Below are 27,170 nucleotides of genomic sequence, written 5' to 3'. Positions count from 1 at the left end.
GACACTCTCTTTGACGCAGATACCAAGTCTTTGTTGATAATTCTTTTATTTCTGGCTAAAAAACTCCCCGGGCCCCTACCGTCGACATGTGGTTAACGCAGATTTCTGCTCTTATTCCTCTTGAGAAGTTGACTCATGACCTTAACCATAAATCAGACGAGTTTTGGAGGATCTGGGAACCATTGAATTCCTTCTTACAGCTGTCCGTGCCCTGAATGAGAACAGAGACTAGTCCACCACCTCACTCACACTCACACACACAACCGGACTGCATTTTTTGCACATTCTCTCGCTCACAACTCACTCCCGCACATGCACAAATCTGCGGTTTTGCACACACGGTGTACATATCTCAGACTTTAACTTGTGCACATACATATATTTACTTTATTTTGTACTCTATTTTATTCTATATGTATATGTTTTTAATCTTATTTTGCATTTTAATCTTGCTTATATATTTTATTTTGATATTGTACTATTCTAATTTAGGAATATTTAATTTTACTTTAACTTTCTATTAATGTTACTTTGCTACCTAGTTTATATTTTATAGTTTATAGTTTGTATTTGGTGGACGGCGGTCAAAGGTCATTTCACTGCATGTTGTACCGTGTATAACTATGCATGTGACAAATAAATCTTTGAATCATCTGTCCCTGGAAGAGGAGGGCCGACTGCTTTTCACTTTGTTTCATTTTGTTTATTTCAAACACGCAATTCACTTACCCGTCTCCTGTCATCTTGCTGATTTTGTACGTGTATGTATGTGTATGCATGGATATATATATTTTATATATATGTAGAGATACATACTGCAGCGCTCGTGTTGGTTTGGGGTGGGATCTTTGTTTGTTTTTTTGTTTTGTATGTTTTGTTGTCAGTTTTGTTTTTCTAATGTTTGTACACTTATAACTGAAAAACCAATAAAAAGAGTATTAAAAAAAAAAAAAGTAGAGTGAACGCCACTCCATCACCCCACAGCTTTTGACCAGCAGGTGGTGCAAGGTGCTAAATCTACACCTACCGTTCAGTCAATCATTTCAGAGGGGAGTGAGGGCGAGATAAAACAGGTGTTGTGCCGAGAAGTGTATGCCTGCCGAGAAATGCATCCCCTGCTGGTCCCCTGCATTAAAGAGTCTGGAATGGAACGATATAACTACATTAGAGTTTGTTTACCTGATTAAATTTACAGATGCGTGTTTCAAGTCCAAAATTGTCTCTAAAATTAAATTAAAATAGTCAAATTTCATAGTTCTAGGTTCATTTTTGTATTATTTTATCTGGGCTACACTGAGTAAAGACTGATATTCATAGAAAATGTCTCCAACCGGCTTTCTGGCTTACTGCAAAAGTAATAGTCACGGCCCTTACTTTGGAATATTTGTACAATAATATAATAATAGGTGTAAGAGATGCTCTAAACTGTGTAATTGTGGGATTATCATAAGTGTACTGTACATGTATTATTCATCTACATGAAGAATAAAGATGAACAAATGAAAAACCATTGTCAGCTCAATATCATCACTGTAACTTTATTGGAAAAATGTAATAATCCACACGCCTGAAACGGTTTACGCGCGCTCCCGCGAATGGGGATGCATTTCTCGGCAGGCATGCACTTTTCGGCACAACACCTCGGCCGGGAGCACTTTGTTGAAGACGCGAGCAGAACTTTTAGCACAGCATGGGGTTTGTTCGCTGCAGGTCACAGCTGGCACTTTCATGAAACTTTTGGGAACTGTTTTGCCCCTGTTTTCGGCATCCAGCCCCCTCCCCTCCCCCCCCAGCATCAGTTGTTTTATTCATATCATTATCTCTGAGAGGCGCGGCTGACCTCTGAAACCTTTAGCTCGTTGACTGAAGTTATTTCCAATACAGACGCGCTCACCAGCGGAGGAAACGAGGCAGGATGTACCATGAAGAAACCGCGACGTTACAGAAGCCACGCTATGGAAGTAAGTAACAGCATTTCTGGCGTTATATTTGTTTAAAAACTAACAGCGGTTGCTCGGCAGTGTGTGAGTGTGAGCTTAGCGTGAGGTGCCATGACAGGAGCTGTGTGATGGGCAGCAGGTGGTTCACCTGCACCCAGCTCCACCTCACAGCAGCCGGCTGACAGCAGCAGGGCTGCCGGCCCCACAGTGTGAGAGAGAAATGAAAAGTGCTCACAGAACATACTGACATCTGGGACGTTGAACTTAACGTTTTCCAACATTTTTCGCCTGTTTCGTTGTGTCACGGTGTCAGGGTTTCTTTTTAAATTTGACGTTGGGAGCCTGTACACTATCATATCTACCCACATTAGAGTTTTTCTCATAGATTAACCTTTTTTTTTTTTTGTATTTCTACTGCTGTTAAGATGTTTAAAGCTGAATCAGTCAGTAACTGAAGTTAACTAGTAAAAATTAACAAAAAATCAACAAAATGCCTCCAAGTCTCATGCATGTGATATCTTGTCACTGATCTACACCTGTGGGTAGACAAAGCCTCCAATTAACCTACTTAGTGCCTCTGACTTGAATCGTTGGGTTTTATTGATCCTACTCTAAATCCACAGGGACAAGTGCAATATTAGTTTTTTAATTATTTTTTTTTTTTAAATGTACTAAAATGCTGGCTTTGACTTGCTGTCACTGCATAAAACAGGCCAAAGCTGTCCTGAGCTGTCCGCAGCATATGCTCCGACTTGTCATCGTGGAGCAAAAGGAAAGTATTTCCCTTGGAATGATTTCATTAAATGTCACGCTAACCATGGTTTATGGATTTGCCCGTGAAATGGACTTGTCAAAGAGCAGTATCTGTCTTAATTTGTCGTTCCCCATCTGTCCCCCAAAACACCCCCCCCCCCCCAGGCTGAACAAAAGCGTGAGTCATTATAACTTCGCTCCAGTGATCCAGTGACACAGACAAAAACAACTAACTCATCCTGATGGTTAAATATAACGTGCAGAGCAAGAGTGCAGACGGAGCTCTTCCAGGAAGTGTGTGAGTTGTGTGTAACGGCCGAGCAGGGGCTGCTCTCACTGCCTTGGACATGAGCGCATCTGCATTTTTCATCCAAGTCATCAGCACAGCTGGGCCACTTCATTATGGTTGGATAGCCGTAAAAATATGCGTTGTTGTAAAACACATCAGCCAACTGGTGGGATGCTTGTGTGTGTGTGTGTGCCTCACATGTGAGGCTCCGCTGAGACTTGGAGAACGGATGTCTCCTCAGGTGGCTGACGAATGGACAGAATTGACGGAGTGCCCTTGAGAGGTTTAAAAGATTCAGGCTAGCCCTGTAGACATCAGAATTTCCCACATATGAGCAAGTTTTAAACTCCCCTTCTTTGTTGCAAATGAAGAACTACACACACGCAGTCACTGGAGAGGCACTCATGGTGATTATTGGGTTTACAGTTTACATTTTATGGAAGGATTAATTGGCTAATTTTATGTAAGTAGGGTCATTTCAACTAGCCAAGACAGTTTACAGTCCCAGGACCCCCACCCCACCGGTTTCAGATTACATGGTTCATGGTTTTAAGTGTTTTTTTTGTCATCTTAATGTGTATACAATTCTTCAATGTTACTTTTGTCCAATTAAAGAAGATGTGAACCCTAGAGAAGGCTAGGGTAGTTCACGTGAAGCCACAGTCACAAGCCTGTGCTCCCGTGGGAGAAAGCACCGCTCCTGAACCAGGCCCCTGCGTCTGAGATCGTCCTTTCAGTCAGCCAGAAATAAAGAGATTTGATTGGATTAAAGTGGGGGTAAGGTATGTCGGGGGGGAGGAGATCCCATTAAGCTGCAGGTATAGGTCAACTCTCAGCAGAAGTCAGTGGTCAGTTGGGCACCCCACTTTGGGCCATTGATCATTTCCCATAAAGGGTTCATTTGAGCTTGTGGTCTAGTTGAGTTGTGAGCATGAAGTAAGGATTTGAGCATTTTAAGTGAACATACTTTTCAGAGAAACGTTTGATTGTGTGTCAGTCGGTCTGATTGCACAGTCGTGTGTGCTTGATAAGGCTTAGCGTATCAAAATTAGGGAGAGTAAAGCCTTTACGCCACGCAGTTTAGAGTTGATGTCAGTGTTTGATTTGTTCACGTGCCTCGGCTTTTCTTACTGTTTGAATGTCAGTCTGGTTGACTAAATGCTTTGTGCAAATTGCTGAAGGAGATTCTGTTACGGGTCATGTGAAAAGTGTGAATGTTGTAGTGTATTGTGAGAAATCTAATGTATTTAGTCATCCTAACCTCCCGTATGAAAATAAAACCTGCATATACTGGGTGGTCTGTATTGGGATTCAGCAGACTTTGTTTCTCTAGTCCAGCTTGGTTGAACAACCCTGTTTGTTTACTCCAATAATATGTCATTAACGCCAGTAAGAAAGTATTGCACACAACAAGGTGTGACGAATGATGAAAGACAATGAAGTGATTTTAATGGTTCTTACCTTTTCCAGCAATACATGATGATGATGAGAGGTTGTCGGCAGAGGAAATGGATGAGAGGAGACGACAGAACATCGCCTACGAGTACCTGTGTCACCTGGAGGAGGCCAAACGGTATGGTGGGGGGGGGGGAACGTGTGTTCTTGGGCTTGTTTATCTTTACACTGAAGGGTTTGGTTTGTATAATGAACATTGTTGCAGGGAGCTGTTGAGAAAAGCAGGCATGGAGAGACGGTGAAAGGAATGTATGCGTAAAGAAGTATATTTTTGTTTGAAGGTGTAATGAAAGACGAGGGGCATGCATGTTGCATACTGATACAGAGCTGTAAGCATTGGTGAGAGCACAAGACAGGAGGGGTGAGGATGGTTCTCTGTCCACTGTCTAAGCTGAAATACTTAAATAAAAAGCTCTGATTTCATGAATATTTTATTGTAAAGACGGCAAAAATCTGATGAATCTTTATGCGGTGCATGAGTAAAGTTTAAACTATAAACCACTTCCTGTGTTCTTCTCAAGGGCATCCTTCTGCACAGGAAGGAACAGGAAGTGTGATCATGCCATTTCTAACACTCTGCTTCTGTGGCACCACCACGCACTCACACAGTGATTGTTTCCCGGGATAAATGACTTGTGCTTGAATCCATAACACAGCCGGGCTTCTGCTCAGACTTCCCGCTTTCCTCTAATCTTTTTTTAAAAGATTATTGCTTGATGCACTTTGACCTGGTGATGACTGCTTGGCGAGGCTACCTGATCTTCTTATGTCACAGGATAGTAAGGGTTTACAAGGGCTAAAGTGAGCAGATTCAGACATCCCATCATAATCACTTAGATTGTGACACAATTTCAAGTGTGTTGTCAAAACTTCAGTGAAGTTCCACCTGAGCTGCACACGGTCTGTTTAGGCAAAATGATGTGTCGTGATATACCAGGGCCAACTTAGATTTAGGCCATATTTAACTCTTCAACTTTCATTTTCTGGGTTAGTTCTTGCTGTGTCTTCTGACTTTCCATCACTCCTGTCAGAGTTGCAGTGGAACCGCTTTTCTGTGAAATGTGTCAAGTTAAATTAGGATTAAACGACCTCTAATGAAGCCGTAAGCCACGGAGAGCGTGGGATTAGTCTCTGGCCTCAGGAGTCACAGGCCTGTTGTATGAAACAGTCGGCAAGGCATTGCCATGGTGACACATGCTGACTAATCACTTATCTTGGACAATATGGTGAAATAAAATGCACTGATCGGTAGAGGATGTCTAGGAAAGCACAAAGGGAGACAGAACATCTTGGTTTTCTGCAGTAACATGAGATATGCAGTTGGTCCCATCAGTGGGGAGATAAGGAGGCGCTGTGAGAGGCATTTTGCTTTGACTTTGGTTTGAGTCCATTTAAGTTTGTACTGGAAAGGCTCCCTACATAAGACTATGAAGTTATTCTCCTCGATTGCAAGGATAACAATGCCCTCAACCATATGATATGAGTATGAAATAGTGTTGTTCCAACACCAAAATTTTGACTTCGATACGATACCTTCCATAAATACTTCGATACTCGATACTGAACCGATACCACGGCAAAAATCTGGAAAAAAGATGAATAATGGTCCAGCTCGGTCTCACTATGGTTTCATTTTCAGCAGCTTGCTCCTTTCTGCTGTTTGAGCAAATTACTACAGAGCAAGTATGAGCACAACCTCCTCTGTTAGCAGACGGCTTTTGCTTAACAAGCTACTTTTCTGTCCAGTATCAACGTTTGAACAGTGAACACATTAATGACTGACTTACATATTTAAAATACTATTTTATTTTAAACAAAACATGCCACTACATGGTATATGCCATTACACTGTGGTGGATAAACATACGTCAGAGAACTGCAGTGACGTATTTCAACCTTTACACTCAAAATAAATAATTAAAAATATATAATTGCCAAAATAAATAGCTACTGAACATGTTTTAACAAAAATAAAATTATTGCTTTCCTCATGAACAATGAAATCCCATTTACACTGTCTCTCAGCCTCTGAATCACTTATTTGAAATGTCCACCTAGAAATAATTATTAACTAAACGGCATATATGCCATGACATTACCAGAACTGATAGAATATTAAATAGCGTTTGCAAGTTATGCTTAAGTCAACATTACTAGCGTGAACAACATGCCCTTTCATAATATATTAATATAATATATAATATAAGCTAACCAGCTGAGAATGATAAAGGCTCTATGGTAAGAATAGCCTACAGTCGCTACCTCGACAAGTGTTGGGGGGGAAAAATGTTGTTTCATTCACTGGATAAGAAAGGGGCTGTTCGTGTTGGGCTAATGGTGATTTCAGTCACTTTCGCTAACCTGTCGGTCTTTGAATTCTTTGTAAAACGGGGATGTCTGTCAGCAGGTGCTTTGCCATGTTAGACGTGTTCCCTCCCTTCGTCTGCACTCCTCTGTAGCGTGTCTTACACACCGGCTTCAGTGCGTCTGTTGGCTTGCCCTCACTATCTGCGAGGTAAGCAAAAATAATTCCAGATTTGGCTTCTCCCGTCTTTTTTGTTTACAAGCCGGGGACGGTCGTCAGGAGCTTCCGAACTTGTGGCCATCTCTAGCTACTCTCTCCCTCTCTCGCTCAGTCACTGCTCACCTGCTGCTGCGTGTAGCTGGGTGAGCTGAGGAGGAAAGCAGGTTAGCCCCGCCCACCAGCCCCTGCGTGCATGGAGTGTGGCTGGAGAATAGGGGTGGGTATTGGCAAAGAGGTCACGATTCGATTCGGATCACGATTCACATGCCACGATGCGATTCTATCACGATGCATCACGATACTTGAATTATTGCGATGCATCGCGATGCATTGCGATATTTTCACTGAACATACTTAAAAAAAAAATACAGCCATTACCAGTGGCTGACTGGCTGTGTATGATCTGGATAGTGTCTTCAATTGATACATAACTCAAAGCAAATCAATTCATAACTGTATTTATTGAAACAACTTTTGGAGGTATTGCCATTAAAACAAATATTACTGGACACAAATATTACTATTACTGGACACACTCATCACAAAAAGTGCATAGGATTTATAAAACTTAAAATAACAAAATAGGGATGATCAGTACAGACAAAAAAAAGTGCATAGGCTTTATAAAACTATAAAATATATACATATATTGCAAACATCCCTTGCAGCGAAATGCATCAATTGCATGTGTCCTATCATTAAAGGCATTTTTTTTTTTTTTTTAATAATCGATACTTGGCGTCCAGAATCGATGCAGTAGATCGCGAAAATTAGAATCGCGATGCATCGTCATGACGATTATTTTGCACACCCCTACCGGAGAATGGCAGACATGGCGCGGCTCGCTGCACAGACACAGAGCGTTATGTGAAGAGAAGTATCGATACTAAAAAAAGAACGTGTCGCATCGTTTTTTGCGTCAGGGTATCATGATACCTTTCTAGTATCGGTATACCGTCCAACACTAAATCTCTCCAGTAGAGAAGCGGATAGTTGTGGAATTGGTGCCAATGTGCGCTGAAGGTGAACTCATGGCACGTCATAACAAAACAACTTCATACGGATACATCCTTTAATTTCTTAGTTGTGCGTAGACTCTTCTAAAGGAATGCATCCAACCCACACCATTAACCTCATCAGGAGTTTACATTCCAGTTTTCTTTAGCATTGTCGTTTATTCTTGTGAGAAAGGGCGCAATGAAAATGGTCGAGTTTCATCATTCATCATCTTTTCTGACATCGAGGGGTAAAAACACTCGGGTGTGTGGGTTGCAGTGACAGTGTGGTGTCGTGTTTTAGCGAGCAAACGTACAACGCCGCTCCTGTGTGACAGAAAATGCTGGGAGCATGTTTTTTTGTGTGCTCGTTCACTGAAGTTTACTCATGGCACAAGCACATCGTTGTCAAAGCTTTTTCAGCCTGCAGACCAGTAGCTCTGATGTAGTTGTGTTCTTATCAGAGTTGTTTTTGCAAATGAAAGATTACGGATAAATGAAAGGGATGAGAATGTGGCTTCTGGCTGACTTATCGACCGCTGATATTGGGTGAGTCACTGTTGCATCATAAAACACATTTTGGAACGCGATAGTTTAGTTTGTACGTGTCCATTCGCCTACAAGCCGCTGAATTCTAAATAAAACCCTATTTTTCTTTACTTTTATTCTGCATACAGCACGACGAGTTCGAAAATGACGGCTGAAATCTCACGTTTTCAGCTGCAATGTTTTCTGATAAAGTCCTTTAAAAACTTCTGTGTTTTGATTTGAGTTGCATTTAAAATGACTTTAAATGTTGGTTCATATGCGCAGCTCACAGGCTGCTGTTGCTCTGCTGGACAGAGAGAGGTGGGGGAGGAAAAGCCAGTGCCCTTCTGTTGCTTCTTTGAACAAATATACCCACAAAGTTGCCAAGTTGGCAACACGAGGCTCCAGCTCACCTTGCTGGCAGTAGATATAAAGGCGTGTGGTGTGCTGTGGGTTTTTTATTACTATGTCTTATTTATTTTTTAAATATAATTAAGTTTGGTGTAACGCAGAGCTCTAAAGTACAAAGATATCTAATGAAGGGATGACTTTCTATTATTTAAGGTAAAAGGCGACCTTCAAGTTGCACTTTAATGTTCTGCTTTTTTTATTTTTTTTGAGAAAGGAGACTGCACTTCTTTCCCATTTGGTCCAAAACTGCATTAGTGGAACTAGCCTTGGGAGCCTTGTGTTGGCTGTTTCTGCCCTGCTGAGTCAGGTGTGTGTGTGTGTGTGTGTGTGTGTGTGGGAGAATCATCTGTGTTTTAGAACTGGCCTTAACATCAATATTTGAAGTGCTGTCAACTCCAATGGCTACAATTGTGTGTTGTGTGTTTTATTTGCTAGAAATGATATGTACTTAATCCTCTTGGATGAGATTTCTTCACATGATATAGGGGCCTGGACAGACACTGATGTAAACATGTAAACTGCAACTTTTCCCGGGCAGTGAAGGCACACAGCGGCTCACCTGTAATCTACTTTCTGGCTGCTTTGCTGCTTATATGAGTGGCGTATGAACGCAGCTATTTGATTTGCTCAAATGCTTGTTATACAGAAGATTGCTTCATTGCTCAAAGGCCTTTGATCTCTGACTTCCATCTCTGAGCAGTTGTCGTCAGTTGATAGACACGCCCTGCTACAGAACACACACGCTCACTCGTGAAAGGTTTGTAGACTTTGCACCCTCTCTGGAGAGTAAACAGCTGATGGTTTACATTTGTGGCGTTTTTGTTTTTTTGGGGGGGGCTGGAAATCTCTTTGGTTTGCTTTGATACAGATCCACCTCTTTGCCATGTTAGACCCGCCCCGACCTGCTACATATCCTGAATTTCATCACAGCCACTCTTGCAATAGGGATAGATAATGTCTCAGAAAAACCACAGCACACACTCCTCACACACTGACTTGAACTCATGTGATCACATGACTAGTTGTGCATTTGGTTGCCTGTCACTTCAACTGAAGGCGAAAGGTGCTGCTCCTTATTTTTCTGCATCCTGTTTTTGTGCTGATTATATTCTGAAAGTTATAGCAGGAAAGGGTGATCCATATCTTTACTGCTTTGACACTTAGGATGTTGACCTGCCCGCTCCATTCTTCATCTGCTAAACAGTCGTCCTAATTTTACTCGTGTCGAGTTGGAAAGCTTGGACAGGACTGTAGTTCATCTTGTGACACAATCTTGTATGATTCTCTTAAAGAGCAGATCATATGGCAGATTAACATTTTCATCCGATGCGAGATCGTCGGATTGCTCAACCCCAAGGCGGACACAAAAACTTATGGCCAGCACGATGCAAGCTTCCAAAAAGCATTTATTCTATACAGGGATGCTGGTGCTGAAAGCTAAACGGGAAGGTTTTGCTCATCAAGTGTTTAGATGTTCCAGAAAGCTGTATTTTGTGTAGCACTTTGGGTCACAGATGGGACAATGACAGGAAGGCCTTTTTTGTAAACAGGAGCGTTTGCCCGTCCAGCTTCAGGAGACATGTCCTCCTTTGTTTTAAGTGCAGGATGTGAAGTTTCACAGGAGCGCTACGTCACCCATGTTCCAGGATGTTGTCAACGTTTTCATGTACCAAACAGATTTGCTTTGGAATTTAGGCTATCATCAGTGCTGGGTTAGTTAATATATTTTGGGTTTGTGTCACTGCTTTGACCACATTGTCATATTATCTATTGTTATCAGTTTCACAGTCATTAGGTTCCAGATAGGTTCTCCCGAGTGGCAAGTACTGAAGTCGTTCAAGGTTAACAACGGCATCTGCTAAATGTCAAAACGCTCCACAATCCTACAGAACTTAATCCTCATCCTTTGAACAGAGTCTGTTGAATGTAAGTACGCTAATGTACAGTACTGGTCGACAACCTATTATGCCCTGGGTTTATTCTTTAAGGTGTGTAACCTACACTTTCATTGAAAGTGCATGGTGTGCCTTAATGTGCTGACACATGTTATGTCAGAACGGATCCATTAAGTACCTGCACGGCCTTAATTAATCCAAACAAGATGTTATGTGGGAGGTAAGGCTTTGTTGTTGCTAACCGCACGCTCCCTTTTCAGTGAAGGATGAATTCACTCATAGAGTAATGAACAGCAAGGTAATAACTCACACAAAAGTTTTCTAAAAAACCAGGACAGATGTGCAAACATGGCAGTAAATATGATGTCACTTGTCGGCAGAAAGATAATGTGTAACAGACTCTCATACCTCAATGATTCTCCATGCTCACAAATCATTCACTAGTTCTTTGGAATGGGTTTTCCTTAATATCTCTGGGAATAGTCTGGGGGAGGCTGCAGCCCTGAGGCCGGTGTTAAACCTCTCAAAGGGAGATGACATCAGTTTGAAATTAGGTCAGCGCAATTCTAACACACTGAATATTCTGTCCATTATTTCGCCTTTTTTTTTCATCTCTGAAAGTCTCTTCGGTCATCTGACAGCAATAAAATGGACTTTTGTTTAATGATTACACGTGGTCTTTAACGAGGGGAACTGTAAAAGTGTAATCCCGGTTCGGGTTTGGTTATTGACTGAATGAAATGTTGAAGAATAGTTATCCCCGTTGTCTTCACATTGTCCACTTGAAATGTACAATAAGCTCAAAGCACGGCCTCTAAATGTGCCCGCTGCCCCCTTTCTGAGGCATGCTGGTCTCCAGCGTGGGTGTCGACTGTATCGATGCCAATTTCCATCACACCGACCGACAGTTTCAATGCTCTGTTAAACCTGAGTCCTAATGAACGATTAAGCCTGTTTGGATCCGAGAGTAAACGATTGTAACCAGGGCTTTTTTTATTTTTTATTTTTTTTGTTACTATGGTTCTGAGGGCAAAGAGCATGAGGTGTCCTCATTTTAGCTCCACACAAGCCTGTTGGCAATTTTGTTGGCCATCCCACATAGAGTATAAATGTGAGTTGATCTTACAGTTTAGATATTATAATATATTCTTCTATGTTTCTGTGGAACCTTTTCACTTCTGCTTGTATCAGGAAGGGCAGCAGGTGAAGGAAAATTCAATATTGACTACATGTCGGCATTCAGCCACGAAATATCTGCTCTGCCATGTGTAGATATCACATGGCAGAGTAAACAAAACACCACATACCATGGCAGTTCTGCAAAGAAGTTGATAAATTTCATGCTCCCAGTTTTCTAAAAATGCACGCAGTCTGTATTATTAAAATCAACTCTAAAGCTGTTTGGCTGTCTCTTCTCATCTTAAGATTCACCTCGGTGTTATTCACTTCTTTGTTTTGTTTCTTTAAGAAGTTTGCTTGTATTTTTTTGTAAATTCTTAGAAAGCTGTTTTTCTTTTTTTCATGAAACTGCTCGGCCTCATTTTTTCTGTCCGTGTGCTTCCAGGTGGATGGAGGCCTGCTTAGAGGAGGACTTGCCCCCTACCACAGAGCTGGAAGAGGGACTCAGGAACGGTGTTTATCTCGGCAAACTTGCCAATTTTTTTGCCCCCAAAATGGTGTCTGAGAAAAGGATCTACGACCGAGATCAGGCCCGATATAAGGTAAATCTTCTCCTTACAGTGACTTGCTTTAGTTGAGGTCAGACTTGTGCCGCATTTGGATTTTTGGATTGCATCACATGTCGGAAAGACCGTTTCCAGCTCTTTCAGGCACTTCCTGACAGTTGAAAAAACACAGGAAAAAGGGGGGGGGGGGGGTCAGTGTTCAGTCACAGTATGACATGGAACTTTAGTGCTGAAAACAGTAAATTGCAAAATAGTTTTTTAGGTGAAGATATCGCTTCCCTTTAAATTATTGCACTCAGTCCTTATCAGATCATTGAATGCCAAAGTCAAGAGTAATATGAGATGTATTGATATGATTAAAAATCTTTTATAGCTATCAGATTGATCATTAAATGGCTACATTTCTGTGTCTGTGCTTTTGTGGTAATCTTCAGAGCCGAGGGCTGCACTTCAGACACACGGACAACACAGTGCAGTGGCTCAGAGCCATGGAGTCAGTGGGCCTCCCCAAGGTAAGAGGCTCCACCAGTCATCAGCGATTACAGACGCCTGTTCCCGCTTTAAAGGTGCATTTTGTAGCTTTAGTTTTCTAAAAGGATCACCAGAAGGGGGCAGGGTTTGTCCAGACAACATGGTCACATCGTTAAATAAGTTAGAGCGGCTACATAAGCTGCATCCAGAACGTTAATGATAAAAGATTTTTACTAATCTGTCCAGAAGAAAAGGTGCAAGTTGTAGCTTCATTGTGGTATTTAAAACTTGTGTTTACAAACATCCACGTGAACACACAGTGAAGCCCTTTTAACATATTGGTTGCGGCTTTTCCCCGTTGCTGTCCTTCCTCGGTAATATAGACGTGCCAAACGGAGACTGTTTTTCATCGTTGTGTGCTTACGCACGTCGATGCCTGTTTCGCCTCTGTTTCTGCCGGCTCGGCAGCGGATCACCCCCCCGCCGCTTCGGTACTTTCACACATTACCCGGTTGCGTGACAAAGCCGCATCAGTTCTGGCTTGAGAGGCGTGTGTAAAAAGGCCCTTAGTAGATTTGTTTGACTTTGCTTCCACAATCGTCCAGGCATCACTTTGATGTTGGCATTTGTAACAAAAACTGGTCGTAAGTCTGACAGTTCCTCCTCAGGTCTCAATAATTTAAGATGTAAAAACTGTTTTACATCAAACAGGAACCATCTGAAATGCAAGAACAGAATTGTGATAACTCAGAGGATTCTTTTAGATTCAGAGTTGTCAAGTTGTTTCTGTGCAATGGATCTTATTTACAATATATTTGTTGTCTTTGCAGCCATCTTTTTCTGATGTTTCACAATTCCACGTTATGTCTATCCTTCCATTTTCTTCTGCTTATCTGAGGTCGCGGGGGCAACGGGTTCAGGAGGGAAAGGCAGACACCCCTCTCCCCAGCGACACTCTGGTTCTTATTGGGGTTATCTGAGGCGTTCACAGGCCAGAAGGGATACCAATATCTTTTCAGATTTTTCTGGTTCTTTCTCATGGCCTCCCCCCAGATGAATGTGCCCAAAAAACCTCCAGAGAGAGGCGTCCAGGAAGCAGATGCTCCAACCACCTCATCCGACTCCTTTCGATACGGAGGAGTAGCAGCTCTACTCTGAGCTCCCCTTTAAATGCTCCAGTTTCTCACCCGGTCCTGCAGGTTGACTCCAGCCACCATACGAAGGAAGCTCATTCCAGCCGCTTGTATGCACGATCTCATTCTTTCGATCACTAACCCAGATCCAGAACTACGATACAGTTGATTAAAGAGGCTCTACAATAGATGCGACCTCTATGAGGCTCACACATAAAACACTATTTTAGAAATGATGTGTGAGGTTACGGTTAATTGTCCAGGCAATGTTTGTTTCCTGTTCATGCTTGGAGGTATTATCATTATCAAATCCTCTTGGTTATAATGTGAAAAGCAGAACAGAGAGAGTAAAAACGCTGATAAAAGAACAGGCCACCAAATAACTATGATGGTTTCTCCTTTCAGATATTTTATCCTGAAACAACAGATGTGTATGATCGCAAAAACATGCCCAAGGTGGTATACTGCATACATGCACTGAGGTAAGACTGAAACCCTTCCAAAACCAGCCATTATTCCTTTTTTTTCTTACTTCTCTAAGATCTTTTGTTAGTGCGGTGGCACGGTACCCTGTTCCCTGAAGGTGCCACACCTGAACGCTGAGCATGATCTCACTTATCGAATGCCAGTGTTGGGTGACCGAAAGCTACTGGCAGATTAAACTTTGAGCGCTTCAGATTTGTTATTTTCCTTCACCCTGTGGTTAAAACAAACAATGTCAAACACTCAGCTTTGACTTGCATTTATTTTGCCATCCACGCAGAAATTAAGGGCCGCTGTAGCACTTAATAGTAGCCTTAAGTACTGCTAACAGTGCACCTATTAAAAGTTGGCTCCTAATTTCTATGCGAGAGCAGAAGTGGTGCACGGTAAGTCTTGAAAGAGAAACTGAAAAATGTTATTTTTACTCGGGCGAGAGTACTTCTTGTCAAACAGACCTTATGATTCGTACTAATGGGTCGTGCCTTTTGGAGTCTAGCGCATGCAACTAGAAGCAACTAATAAGGCAATAATCTTTAAGTTGACACACTCTGAATTATCAGTTTGCTCAACCAACTTTGGATAAGCTTGTTTTCTCTTTGTAATTTTGTTTTACTGTATAAAGCACTTTGTGATTTTTATCTAGGAAAGGTGCTCTATAAATAAAAGTTCTTCTTCTTAAATCTTCCAAGTGCTGTTAGATAAGTTGTTTTTTATCTCGTTGAGCTTAACCACATTAAGCACACAGCTTAACAAGCCTCTATATTTCCTTTATATCTTTAGAGCTTGATCATGCAGGATAAGTTCTTGCTTTTAGTGAAAGTTGGTGGTCTTACTGTTTGAACTTTTTTGTCTGTCTTCCACATGCAGCCATCCAAACACAGATTCAGGGAGTGGTTAAGCAAGCTGTCTGGACTGTTTTCTTTGCTGTAGTGTTTCGGTCGGGTCCTGAGAGAATTGGTTTCCTTCCCTCGTTATGCACACGCGTGCACTTCCTTCCTGCACATCCAACTCAAAGTCCCACAAAGCTGCCAGCGAATGCTTTACTTCCTGGGGTGCAAACACTGCGGCAAAGCAATGGATGCTTCCGCATATAGCATGTGGTTGAAAATTGAAATGGAAAAGATGTAACTGGAGAAATGGTCGAGTACATTTTGAAACTGTAGCCCGAGTGGTACTGTAGAAGTGTAAGGATCAGTTTTTCCTTCAGAGGAAAGAGGAACCTGACAATTAAAACGCTTATCCACATTTTGTTGATTTGTGGTTGCTGCAGGCTTTGTCACCTGATTGTTTGTAACCCATGCTCCTTGTAATCAGCCACCCTCATTAACCCGAGTCAGCTGTTACTGTGTTAGTATCTAAGACTGAATCAGCTGCCTGCATTTCAAAACATTACCCCCTTGTCTAAGCAAATTTTCCATGGTTGTTTGAAGCCCCCTGTGTCCCAAGGACAGAGTGCATCTTATGTTTACTTACACACACACACACTGTGACCAAAGGGCGTTACAACCACCAGCTACACAACTGCAGCTCCTCCACGCAGAGCTCTGCTGATTCTAGACCTTCCTTTAATATCTATAATTCATTGCCACTTATCAGGTACCTGTGGGAAGATGAAAGATTCATGAAGCCTCCAATCACCTGCATATTGATTTCGTTGCTTTGCGGTGGACTGAGTCTGCTGGTGGCCGTCAGGTGGTGCGTTGTAATCTGAGCTAATACTACCCTCCTGTGGTGTAAGTGGGGTAGATTTCAGAAGCAAATCAGAAACATGTGAGAGAGAAAAAAAGAGAAACAAACAGAGAAAAGAACATATTAAAGGGCTTCATTTTTTTATGGCTGCAGACTATTTAAAATTCCTCACTACGTACCTGTTTTTAATGAATATTATGTCCCGTATGGTTTATTTCAGCTTATATTTGTACAAACTGGGAATTGCCCCGCAGATCCAGGACCTACTGGGAAAAGTGAACTTTACAGGTAACAGCTGTGGAGGTCGGCTCGTCTCGATAGCATGTCGTGAAGTACAGAAGAAACCGTGAAGTTATGATGAATTGGCACTCATTGGCACACCCAAGTCTGCACCGACATCATCTGTTATGAATCTCCTTTTGGAGCAATTTTAAAAAAACTCAGAGTCCAATCACTCAAAACGTTTAACTCATCAAAATGATCAGCACTTTACTCGGTTCTTCTCACCTTAGTGTTCACGTCTGTTGTATTCTCTTACTTGTGGTGAGTCCAGGCATATTTACAGTAGTAACCCAAGTATTACAAAATGGAAAAGATTAAACTACAACGCACATTCCAGTGTTGAAATACAGACGCTGCTTAACAAATCTCCGAGCGGTTTTGGGAATGCTGACCACCAAACTGTAAAGTGAATATAGGTTGTGCTTCACATCGAGTCATTTTGCCTGTGCTCTGTCACACCGTACAGTTTTTCCTGACCTCGGTGTACATTTGTTTTCCAGAGGAAGAGATCAGTAACATGAGGAGTGAGCTGGAGAAGTATGGCATTCAGATGCCAGCCTTCAGTAAAATCGGAGGCATCTTGGCCAACGAGCTCTCAGTAGATGAAGCTGCTTGTAAGTCTGTTTTCAACAGTTTAATCTCGTTTCGGTGATGGGTTTTGTGCCGTTCTCTCATGTCTCTCAGACTAATGCATGTGAACACTCTTATTTCAGTGCATGCAGCTGTGATTGCCATCAACGAGGCTGTTGACAGAGGTCAGGCATCTGTAACATTGGGAGCTCTGAACAATCCAAATGCAATGCTGAAGAACACCAAAGAAGCTTTGGCACAAGACTACCAGGACGCTCTGAGCCAGGCCAAGGCTCGTAAACAGCATCAGGCCTCAGGAAGAGTGAGTCTGAACTATTTGCCCTTTTACGTGGTTACTTAATCCAAACTGGAAGCTGCTACCTTAAGAGCTACAACTGATGTGCAAGTAGATTGGATTCAAACAATGAACAAAGATTAGGCTCAAGTGCACCATAAGTCTATGTAAATGTGTCAAAACAGCAGTGGAAGCAGGTTTGTGTCATTGCACTACTAGAGTTTATTAAATGAGTGATTATATTACATGTAATATGTCCATGATTGAGATCATCTTCTTTGACTGTGATCTGGGGAAATGAAGCACAAAAATTCCCTCACAAAGATATTTACCCTAGTCTCTCGACAGAAGCCGGGTCCTTGAACTTTTTCCATCATATGATACTATGGCACATGTGTAACTGTGTCTCCTTTCTAACCACTACAGGATCAATAATCTGTTGAATACGCTGTACTCGATCACATTATTCTTTTATCGACTGTGTTTAAAAACTGTCAGATAATCAGTAACCCCGTGTCTGTTGACCAGCGACAGCTGTTCAGCCATCTGCAACAGTCCTGAAGTACAACAGAAATTACAGCACGGAATAAAATCATTTTTAACCGGTCGGATTGTTTATAAATTACATTTTGAGCAAACAAAGACTGTGTAAACTCAAGTTAAGCAGGTGTTTTATGACTACAGTGTGGTAAATCCAGAGGGCTTTGCACTGCGGCTGCCGGTACTGCCTCACTCCACAGGCCCTGCCAGCACATTCCAGTCACTGCAGTGTCAGCTGTATTTACCAGACCTCCACACTGTCTGCCATCTCTCCTCACATTCTCTTTCCAAATGCTGTACAAACAGAAACCCTCCATTTTCACTGTACGGATAAGATGTGATACATGAAGTACGCAAGTTCACTGATGTGACATTACAAATGAAGACTGCTTTGTGCAATAAATGTGAGATAAACACGTGCTTTATCTTGGTCTCCCTCTGTTAGCGGTCCTCAGTGGCTACTGAAGAGAGAGATGTTTATGAGGAGCTACTGACTCAACAGGAAATCCAGAGCTGCATTGATTTTGTCAACAGTAAGGATGTGCCCACATCACCTTTTCATTTGATTACCCCAAAACACTGCTATGCAACTTGAACCCGTTCATTTTTGTACACGAATGAACACAGGACATCTGTGAAAGTATCTGCATTTGATAGCTTTGTGTAGGTGCCAATCTGAAATGAGCTGTAGCTTTCGTATCACTCACCATTGTTTGTCCTGGTTTTCCCTGGCTCCAGTCCAAGCAGCAGTAAGGCAAGTGAATGAAGCGGTGTCGACCCAAGATGAATCTGCTCTGTTGGCCGCGCTTGGACTGGAAGCTCTGGCCTTGCTGGGTGTTCATGAGACAAACTGTCGCTGGTACCTGGAACACTTTACCACCTACTGCCAACATAAGACCAAGGTATGGTAAGATCAGCCGCGCCTGCTCAGTTGTTGTCAGCTTGTGATCTCTTAAAGCCGGAGAATCTTAAACTGACTTTTCAAGCTGATCATTTTCATTTCTCTTTGTTGGAAATGTGTGGAAATGAAGTTTAAAACTACTTTTGTGGTAACTTGAATCAATCATCCTGAATACTTGGTTCATTTTGTTGCAGTGCAATGTGATGCTGGTAAACCTTAAGTCCCTGCATTTGTGTAAATGTTATGTTAGAACATTCGTCCCATTAGAAGAAGGAAAAAAGAAAAGCATATAGTGCACCTTCCATATATAGTGCGCCCCACCACACTGCAAAAATTGCTCAGCAGCACCTTGAGGAACACGGCAAAGAGCTCAGCGTGGTACCTCTAAGCTCCTCTGATCCCAATCTTACCCAGACCAACAATTAACCTTGTTCCAAACAAGCCCCACACTTCCACCCCAAAGGATGTCGAAAGGGTAGGGTAACCCTAAGGAGCTACCATCAAGCACATGGTGTGATGGGTCAGAGCTGTGTTGGAACCGTGAGTCAGACCTATAGTGTTGGACGGGTGATCTTAATGTTAGGGCTGATCATTGTCATGAATATAAAGGGCACATTTAAAGGTTTAAAGTTTGAAAAAGGATAAATCAACATTTAGATTTCTTTAGAAACCCTTTATTTTGAAGGTATTGCTGAGACTAAAGATGTAGCTATAGTCCTGCTTTCACTATTCACACTTAAAACATATTTTTCATCAAATGTCTGATTACACCTTCAGGTAATAAAAAAAGATAAATAACCACCTCAGTTGGAAGAGATGGATCCGTTTGCTGTATCCTCACTCGGCCTACATCATGTCGTGCTGAATCGTAATGGGGTTTTCTTTGCATCTCCATCAGTGTACTCTAATCTTTGTACCACAGGATGGAGGGAGGGCTATGGTGCTGGACAAAGAAGAGATTCAGAGAGTTGTGAGCTCTTGCAATGACTTTGCAGAGGCGGAGAAACGAAGTAAGCTGCATTTTTATTAATGCCACCGAGTGACCAGTTACAAACCACATAAGTACTTGCTGAAAGTCTTTGCTATTAGTAGTTATGTTCCTGACAGATACTGAAATTAGGTTTGACATGTAAAAAAGTCCAATTTTCACACTTGAGTATGAGATCGAGTCCAACATTTTTTCATTTGTCAAAAAACATGTTTATTTGTAATCTTTTCGTCAACAGAACTTGAAGCAATCGCAAGGATCAATACAGCCATTCGTCTTGGCAACGCTGTGGAAACCGTGGAGGAGCTAATCAACCCTGAGGCACAGCTGCCAATTGTTTACCAAACTGCTGCCAACCTCTACCAGGCTGAGCTTTTTAGTTTGCAGCTCCAAGGAGCTCGGGTGAGACACCTTTCAGATTTTAGCTCCACGGACATCCTGTCCCATACATCCTCTGCTGGGTGGGCTTCCAGCCATGCCTTCTTTAAATCAGGTTGACTGCTTTTTCTGCAGTGAATGCCACTTTGTGCGTTTCATTCAGCGCTTTATGTTCATTAGTCTGGACTGAGTCACGAGGAACTGAGTGTAGCTGTGGAGATGCTGTCAGCTGTAGCGGTGCTAAATGAGGTGCTGGACACGAAAGACCCGCAGGCTGTGATTGAGCAGCTAACAGATTCCCCACTGGGCTTTACCAACATAGACCACGACAATCTCAACAGGTACGATGGCTGAATGTTGTAACAAGTCTAGGGAAAAACATTTTATATGTTCAATATGACTTTGTTCTGCATGAATGTAATTTCAAGCTTCTCGCTGGAAAACGTTTGTCCTGCCGACGTGTCCATAAGGAAATCTCCACCCTTTGATCTCTCCATCAGAGTTTCTCCGCAGTTTAGATTCAGTTCAGATTACTGTTTGCTCTTGCTGATTTATGCATTTTGCATGTCTCCCTGTTGGTCTCTTTTTGCTCATTATTGTGAAATATCATGCAACCCTTTTCAAACTCTGCACGGCCCTTTTCCTCAGGTATGCTGACATGCTCATCAAAGAGCGAGCCGAGTGTCTCGCTAAGGGCCAAGAGTTTCTCACGTGGAACGATGTCCAGAAGTGCATCGACACGGTCAACGTTCAGGTTCACGAAGAGCATGAACGTAAGGAAGTCTTGTTGTTGTTTTGCATCGTGTAACATGTTTTGTTCTTTGCTGCTGATCAGCTCCTGGTGTCAGTCAGAAAAAGTTTCTCGCTGATCGCATCATTAAAAACATTGATTTTGACTTTTTTTCTGCTTCTGCTTGCAGGCATCATAGCTATAGCTGAGATCAACGAGGCTCTTAACTCAGGCGACCATCAGCAGACACTTGCAGCATTGCTCCTCCCCACAGCCAAGTTGACAGGAGTGAACCCAGCCACAGCCAAGCACTACCATGGTGTCCTGCAGCATACTAAACGACTGCTCTGCCAGGTAATGTGACAGAAGTGTTGCATGTACAGATGAGAGTAGACTTCCTAAATCATGTCGCTCTTTGGTTTTTATTCCCCTTCTCACTGCGTCTTTGTTGAGTGCAGAGGATGAACTTAGACTGTACAGTTTGCATATGACTTCTCAGATTCTTTGCAAAGACCACGTTGTGTTGTACCAGTTTCTTGTCTCCTTGATGGGTCCAAATAATGCTTTGGGAACATGTCTTCACTTTCTTGTGTGTAAACATCAAGTGTCATGCCATGACTTCTTGTCTCTGGGGTATCCTACGGAGGGAGATGAATTGTAGTTCTGAGCCTGCAGTCTTGGAAATGAGCATGCACAGGAAGGGATCGAGACAGCTGTGAAAACAGCAGAGACACACTGCTAACCTATAGTATCCGTACAGTCTATCGTCCCCACTGGAAAACAGGCGGATGTAGTGGGTGATATGGAGGATGCCACTGGGCAAAAAACACACCAGAAAGATGATGAAAACCAGAGTGCTGACCCTGATGAACGGTCTCCAGTCACAAGCACTTTGTCCCAGGTGGTAGACCATTGCCATATGGGCATAGATGCAAATCATAAAGGGCAGTATGAAGCCCACACAGACCAGAGCCAGTCTGTATGGCACCAGTGGGGAGTGAGAGTTTTCCTCCTGGGGAAGTACATCATGGCAGGTGGTGATGCCCAGCTGGGTAACCTTGTAGCTCTGCCTCACCAGAAGCTCCGGCAAAACGGCAGCTGCAAACAGACACCATACAACCAAGCAGGTCCACAATGCCAGTGTAGTTTTAGCCATCCTTCTGTACAGAAAGGGTTTGACCACTGCCAGGTAGCGCTTCAGACTGATACAAGCTATAGTCTGAGCAGAGCAGTAAACATTGCCATAAAATAAAGCCGTAATAAGCCGGCAGGAGGTTTCTCCAAATATCCAGTTGTTTCCATTGAAGTGATAGTGAACCCGCAGTGCAAGAGAGAGCAGGAGCAGCAAGTCAGACAAGGCCAGGTTCAGGTAAAGCGCTACCGCGGACAGTGACTTTGCTCGGAGTCGGACTCTGAGAAAGGTCAGAATATAGGCGTTTGAGGGAATACCCACGAGCATGGCAAGGATGTATGATGAAGGTATCACCCAGGTGCTCAGGATCCCCGTGGCATAGGCCGTGACTGGATCCTCCAGATCTACATCCAGGTGAGGGTCTGTGTTTGGGTGGAGTTGGCCTGGCAGAAGATTTGAATGATTAAGTTTCGGAATTGACCCCTTGTAGGTTTTTGGTACTAGACCAGGTTGAGTGTTGGTTTTGTTCCTTGTACTGTTCCCTAAAGAAAAAACAGATTTAAATCAACTTTAGTTTACAAAATATAGTGTTCTGATAGGTTTGTTTATCTCAAGTTTTGCTTATAAAACCCCAAAATACAGTGCTTAAGTACCCTTATAGTAATAAAGATTGTTAATAAAAATGTTTAACTTTTGGGATCGCCTTTAAAGCTCAACAACATTAGATTAAACATGTTCTTATTTTGATTTTATGATACTTTAACCATTTCATGTGTACCACAATTGTTTCTGATCTTGTTTTTCAAATGAATTGTGGTCATGCTTCCAGTAATGTCATGTTTTAATCAACTTACCGGCAAGCTGGCTGGTCTGCACTGCCATCAAACAAATGAGTAGTCCTGGCACAAGATCGGCCATTTCGCTTTTGGTAATTATCCCGCAGTTTGTGAAGGTTGCTCGTCTTCACCCCTCTTGGCGTCGCTTCTTTTCATGGGTTCTCCACCGGTGAAATTTGCTGTTTCGCATCTCTGCAGCGCTGCAGTTGAACAAAAAAAAACGGTGTGAGCTCAAGCTCAGCTTCCTGCCAGTATATGTGGGATGTTATCTGTGTACGGTGCAATGAACATGTTTCCTGCTCGGGCTTGAAAACTGAATTCCCTTCTGCCTGCGTCAGTGACGCCCCTCTGACTCACTGGGGTGGGGGTGGGCGGGCTGCTTAGTGGTTTGTTAGCAGCTTTGATTCATGAAAACATTGCAGTTAGAATTCATTTTAAGAGGGTTCTGGTGTTGGCAGTAATTTTAGTGTTTGTTAGAGTTTAATTCTAGTGTTTTTCAGTCGGTTTATAGAAGCGAGGAGTCACTGCTGTAATAGATGTTTATATCGTTCTACTGTTCAGTGAAGTATTTTTCCCAAGATGCCACTTTTTCATTTTCTTATTTCCTGCTTTCCCCCCATGTTGTGTTTGGGTTTTTTTTCTCACACAAAACAAATATTAAGAACTTTGATATTTGTAATCTCCTTAAACTCTTTGAACATAGGAGTTTAAATTAAATGCAGATTGAAACAAAGGCGCTTATTTTAGACTTCTGGGTGTTATTTGATGGTGCCTTCCTTCCTGATGGCTCTGTGGTCAGGATACACACAAACCCCCGCCACAGATTTCCTAAAATTAGCCTGAGAAACAAGCACAGTGGTCAAGCTGTATAAACATTTTTCCCCGGTTGTTGTGATGTTCCACTGTTAGGATCAACAGTTACTCAGATAGTTTTTCCCCTTTATGTAGATCTTACTTCTGGACATGGATGAAACGGTGTGGTGGTTCTAACGGCACAAACTTTAGCAGTTTTAGTGTAATCCATGTTGGGAAGAAGTGACACTGCTGTAGGGCTAATTACTGCATCTGCTACTTGACACATACATTTCCACACAGTTTGCACATATTGTCAAGCAAGTTTTTCTAACCCTGTTCATGAAACAGGCTTGTACTATTACAAAAGATTTAAAGTCCAGTTAGAAGCTTCCTGCTTCCTCCTGCGGACGCTCTCTGCTTGCTTTGCCTATTTTATTGATTTTTATGCAGATTTTTTTTATTTTTTTAATTTTAATTTTTATTTTCCCCCCTTTTTCCATGTGAGCCTACGACCTGCGATAGCTTCTGGTCACTTATAAATCTCTGGGATTAAAGTGTTTTTAACAGAAACGGCAAAATTTTTTATAGTCCTTTATCTTCAGTGCTCTGTGTGCGTGGCCTACACACAGCTGAAGCCTGATCTACAGTGCATGGGAACCTAGCACTCAGCTAAAGCTAAATAGCCTGGAAAGGTGCTAACTGTTAGGTTAACTAGCAGCAAGATGCCTCCCTTCTCCAGAGATGACTTCTACAGCCTCCTGCAGAAGATTGCACTGTACTGGAGGCAAAAATCCATCGCTTAGAAGTAAAGGTTGAGGTAAATGGACTGTGTGGAAATGAAACAACCTTGCCATTGATTCAGAATAGTGGAGACGAGCAAGCTAACACACAGCTAAGGAGCACAGATGACACGGCCAAGAAAGCAGACTCTGTGCACTATAATAAATCATCGGATAATAATCCTCCCTGGAACCGTCTCTGTGCTAAACCAAAAAGTAAATCATGTCTCCTGGAAGTGGGAGGACGTATCACAGGCAGGGCACAGCGAGCTGAAATATGTGAAACCGACTGGCCTTCACTTCTCACCACACAGAGGAGCTCTTCTGCCCCTGTACATGGGAGGAAACAGGACTGGACATCCGTGAATGGGAAGGTTAACAACAAACTTCCAAAACAACCGAGCGTGAAACTGCAGAACAGATTTGCTCCACTATCGAAGCACTCTGGATCTCTATTGGATGACCATCCATCCCAAAGCAGCAAGGCAAGGACTGAAAACCTGTCAGAAAGTAAAAGGCCACAGGGAAAGCTAAAGGCTGGGCCTGAAACTCTGATTGTGGGTGACTCTGCTGTAAATGATGTACAAAGGATGTGCGGTAAGAACACTGAAGTCCTCTGCTTTCCCAGGGATATGGTCAACGATCTGAAGGAGAGAATTCCTGAAATTGCAGATGAAAATCTAACTGTGACGAACATCGTTCTGCATACAGGGTCAAACGATGTGTCCAAGCAACAATCTGAGGTTCTGAAACTGGACTTTATTGGATTATTAAAGGCAGTGAGCTCGCTGAATGCAGCTGTATTCATCAGCGGACCTGTACCACCCGTCAGAGGAGGAGAGGAAATATTCAGCAGGTTGTTGGCACTGAATAAATGGCTTTTATCGGCATGTGCTGACCACTCAGTGCATTTTATTAATCATTTTAACATTTTTTGGGAACGCAGGCACCTTTTTAAGGCAAATGGATTTAATTTTAACAAGACTGGGGTGAAACTGTTCACCTCCAACTTATTTTACTTCCTACGTCCTCCATCTGTGCTCGGTGCCAAGACTGAGATAAACCAGGAGTTATCTCATAGAAAGGAACAAACAAAGCCCAGCAGAAACCTTGAGGAGGAACTCCATCTGCCCCCACCTGAGAAGAGCTTCGGAAAGGAGAGACATCAGAGGCAAGAAGAGGGGTCCTTATCTGCCCCCAACCCTCTCGACAGCACCAATGACCAGGGCTGCGAGGACTATGGCAGCTGTGACTCTTTCCCAGGACAAGCTGGGACCCTGTTTGTTAGAAGGTTTTAACATTTCTGTACTTTTAGGTGGCAGAAGGAGAAATGTGGCCCAGTCAGAACACAGAGAGCTGCACTCTGAAAGATCTTTAAATAAAGTAAACATACCTTGTGTGCCACAGACTGCTGCCAAACACCAGGGGGCAAATAATACCTCTAAAACACTCAAGTTGGCTTTATTAAACATTAGGTCTTTAGCTGGGAAAACATTTTTAATGAATGATTTTATCACTGAGCACACCCTGGATTTGATGTTTTTAACTGAAACTTGGTTAGAGCAAAATAACAGAGCTGCTGTTCTCATTGAGTCGACCCCCCCTGGTTCCAGCTTTATCAGCGAGGCCAGAGTGAGCAGGAGAGGAGGAGGGGGGGCAGTCTTATTTAATGAATCATTTCAATGGAAGCAGTTATCTCCTGGAAGTTTTCAGTCCTCTGAATATGTGGCTGTACAGCTGAAGGCCTCATCCAGAGTCCTGTTTCTGAATGTTTACAGGCCCCCCAAATACTGAACTTCATTCCACCATGGCCTGCAATGACAAAATCCAAAATATTAAACAAGCAGTTGGTGCATCAGCAGCAGGTTCAGCATATGTACCGTCTCCACCAAAAACCCGTTCAAACACCATGACACAGTTCCAACCCATTAACAGCAAAGACCTGGAGGACGCCTTACCTCAGCTGAACTCCTCCTCTTGCTGTTTAGACATCCTGCCAACAGCTTTCTTCAAAAGGGTCTCACAGATTTTGGAGTCAGACCTGTTACTGATGGTGAACTTGTGCTTGATGTCAGGTGTGTTTCCAGAGCCACTAAAAACAGCTGGAATCAAACCTGAAAAAGGACAATCTGGACAAGACACAAATGAACAACTACAGGCCTATCTCAAATCTCCCATTTTTAAAGGGACACTATGTAATAAATTAAGTCATTTATTAGCTCAAATCAACATATTCATTCATAAATTAGTCCTCATTGGTGTAAAATTATCTCTGTCAACAATCTCACTTATCCTCCTGAGTGAAGAATAACTTGTCTGTATCTACATAGAGCGGGCGAGCTCTATGGAGGCTGCCATGTCCTTCTGGTCTATGAAAAATGACGAAGTGCCGAGAGGGACATAAAGCACTTTGAATCGCGTTTTCCCCAACGCCAGACCTGCAAGCGGAAATGACGTCATTTTGACGTCACGTTTGCACGCAGGTATAAACGGAGCCAGTCTACGCCATTAGACATTCTCTGGTATAAACCAGCCTGAACGGCCTGCACTTTTGTTCGCAATGGAAGACCATAGTTATGCCACGCCACAGGAGAAGGGATCCTCGTCGCCAAAAAAGCCAAAAAGAGAATCTTGACACATTACGCCTGCTGTAGTTCAACGCACATTTGAAACGCGAGGCGCTAGAGAGCAAA

At 42.6% G+C, this 27,170-nt stretch overlaps 2 protein-coding genes across 2 annotated transcripts in view; one reads left to right on the top strand and one right to left on the bottom strand.

Annotated features, from left to right (window-relative positions):
• The first annotated feature begins 1,677 nt into the window (after positions 1-1,677).
• Positions 1,678-27,170, top strand: part of iqgap2 (IQ motif containing GTPase activating protein 2) — a 37,653-nt gene continuing 12,160 nt past the window's right edge. Inside the window, exons 1-15 of the mRNA XM_075468795.1 lie at positions 1,678-1,961; positions 4,453-4,555; positions 12,355-12,511; positions 12,910-12,987; positions 14,485-14,561; positions 16,472-16,539; positions 17,034-17,147; positions 17,247-17,425; positions 18,384-18,471; positions 18,677-18,840; positions 19,762-19,849; positions 20,066-20,229; positions 20,386-20,546; positions 20,854-20,978; positions 21,126-21,289. Coding sequence (XP_075324910.1) covers positions 1,916-1,961; positions 4,453-4,555; positions 12,355-12,511; positions 12,910-12,987; positions 14,485-14,561; positions 16,472-16,539; positions 17,034-17,147; positions 17,247-17,425; positions 18,384-18,471; positions 18,677-18,840; positions 19,762-19,849; positions 20,066-20,229; positions 20,386-20,546; positions 20,854-20,978; positions 21,126-21,289 — 1,776 coding nt within the window. The 5' untranslated portion in view covers positions 1,678-1,915. The remainder of the gene's footprint in view (positions 1,962-4,452; positions 4,556-12,354; positions 12,512-12,909; positions 12,988-14,484; positions 14,562-16,471; positions 16,540-17,033; positions 17,148-17,246; positions 17,426-18,383; positions 18,472-18,676; positions 18,841-19,761; positions 19,850-20,065; positions 20,230-20,385; positions 20,547-20,853; positions 20,979-21,125; positions 21,290-27,170) is intronic.
• On the bottom strand, positions 19,589-23,203 carry f2rl2 (coagulation factor II (thrombin) receptor-like 2). The gene is made up of 2 exons (XM_075468799.1): positions 22,922-23,203; positions 19,589-22,609 (listed from the first exon to the last, which is right to left on the bottom strand). The coding sequence occupies exons 1-2, from the start codon at positions 22,983-22,985 to the stop codon at positions 21,543-21,545; spliced, it is 1,131 nt and encodes a 376-aa protein (XP_075324914.1). The 5' UTR covers positions 22,986-23,203; the 3' UTR covers positions 19,589-21,542.

This window comes from Odontesthes bonariensis, chromosome 6, assembly GCF_027942865.1.
Source record: "Odontesthes bonariensis isolate fOdoBon6 chromosome 6, fOdoBon6.hap1, whole genome shotgun sequence".
NCBI lineage: Eukaryota > Metazoa > Chordata > Actinopteri > Atheriniformes > Atherinopsidae > Odontesthes > Odontesthes bonariensis.
This window is presented reverse-complemented; position numbering and strand designations above follow the sequence as displayed.

What these genes read in the sequence shown, in the direction of transcription:
- f2rl2 (XM_075468799.1), bottom strand. Translation starts at nt 22,985, where the DNA reads ATGGCCGATCTTGTGCCAGGACTACTCATTTGTTTGATGGCAGTGCAG. An exon ending in GCAGACCAGCCAGCTTGCCG is followed by an intron (nt 22,610 to 22,921) that starts GTAAGTTGATTA and finishes TTTTTTCTTTAG; the next exon opens with GGAACAGTACAAGGAACAAA.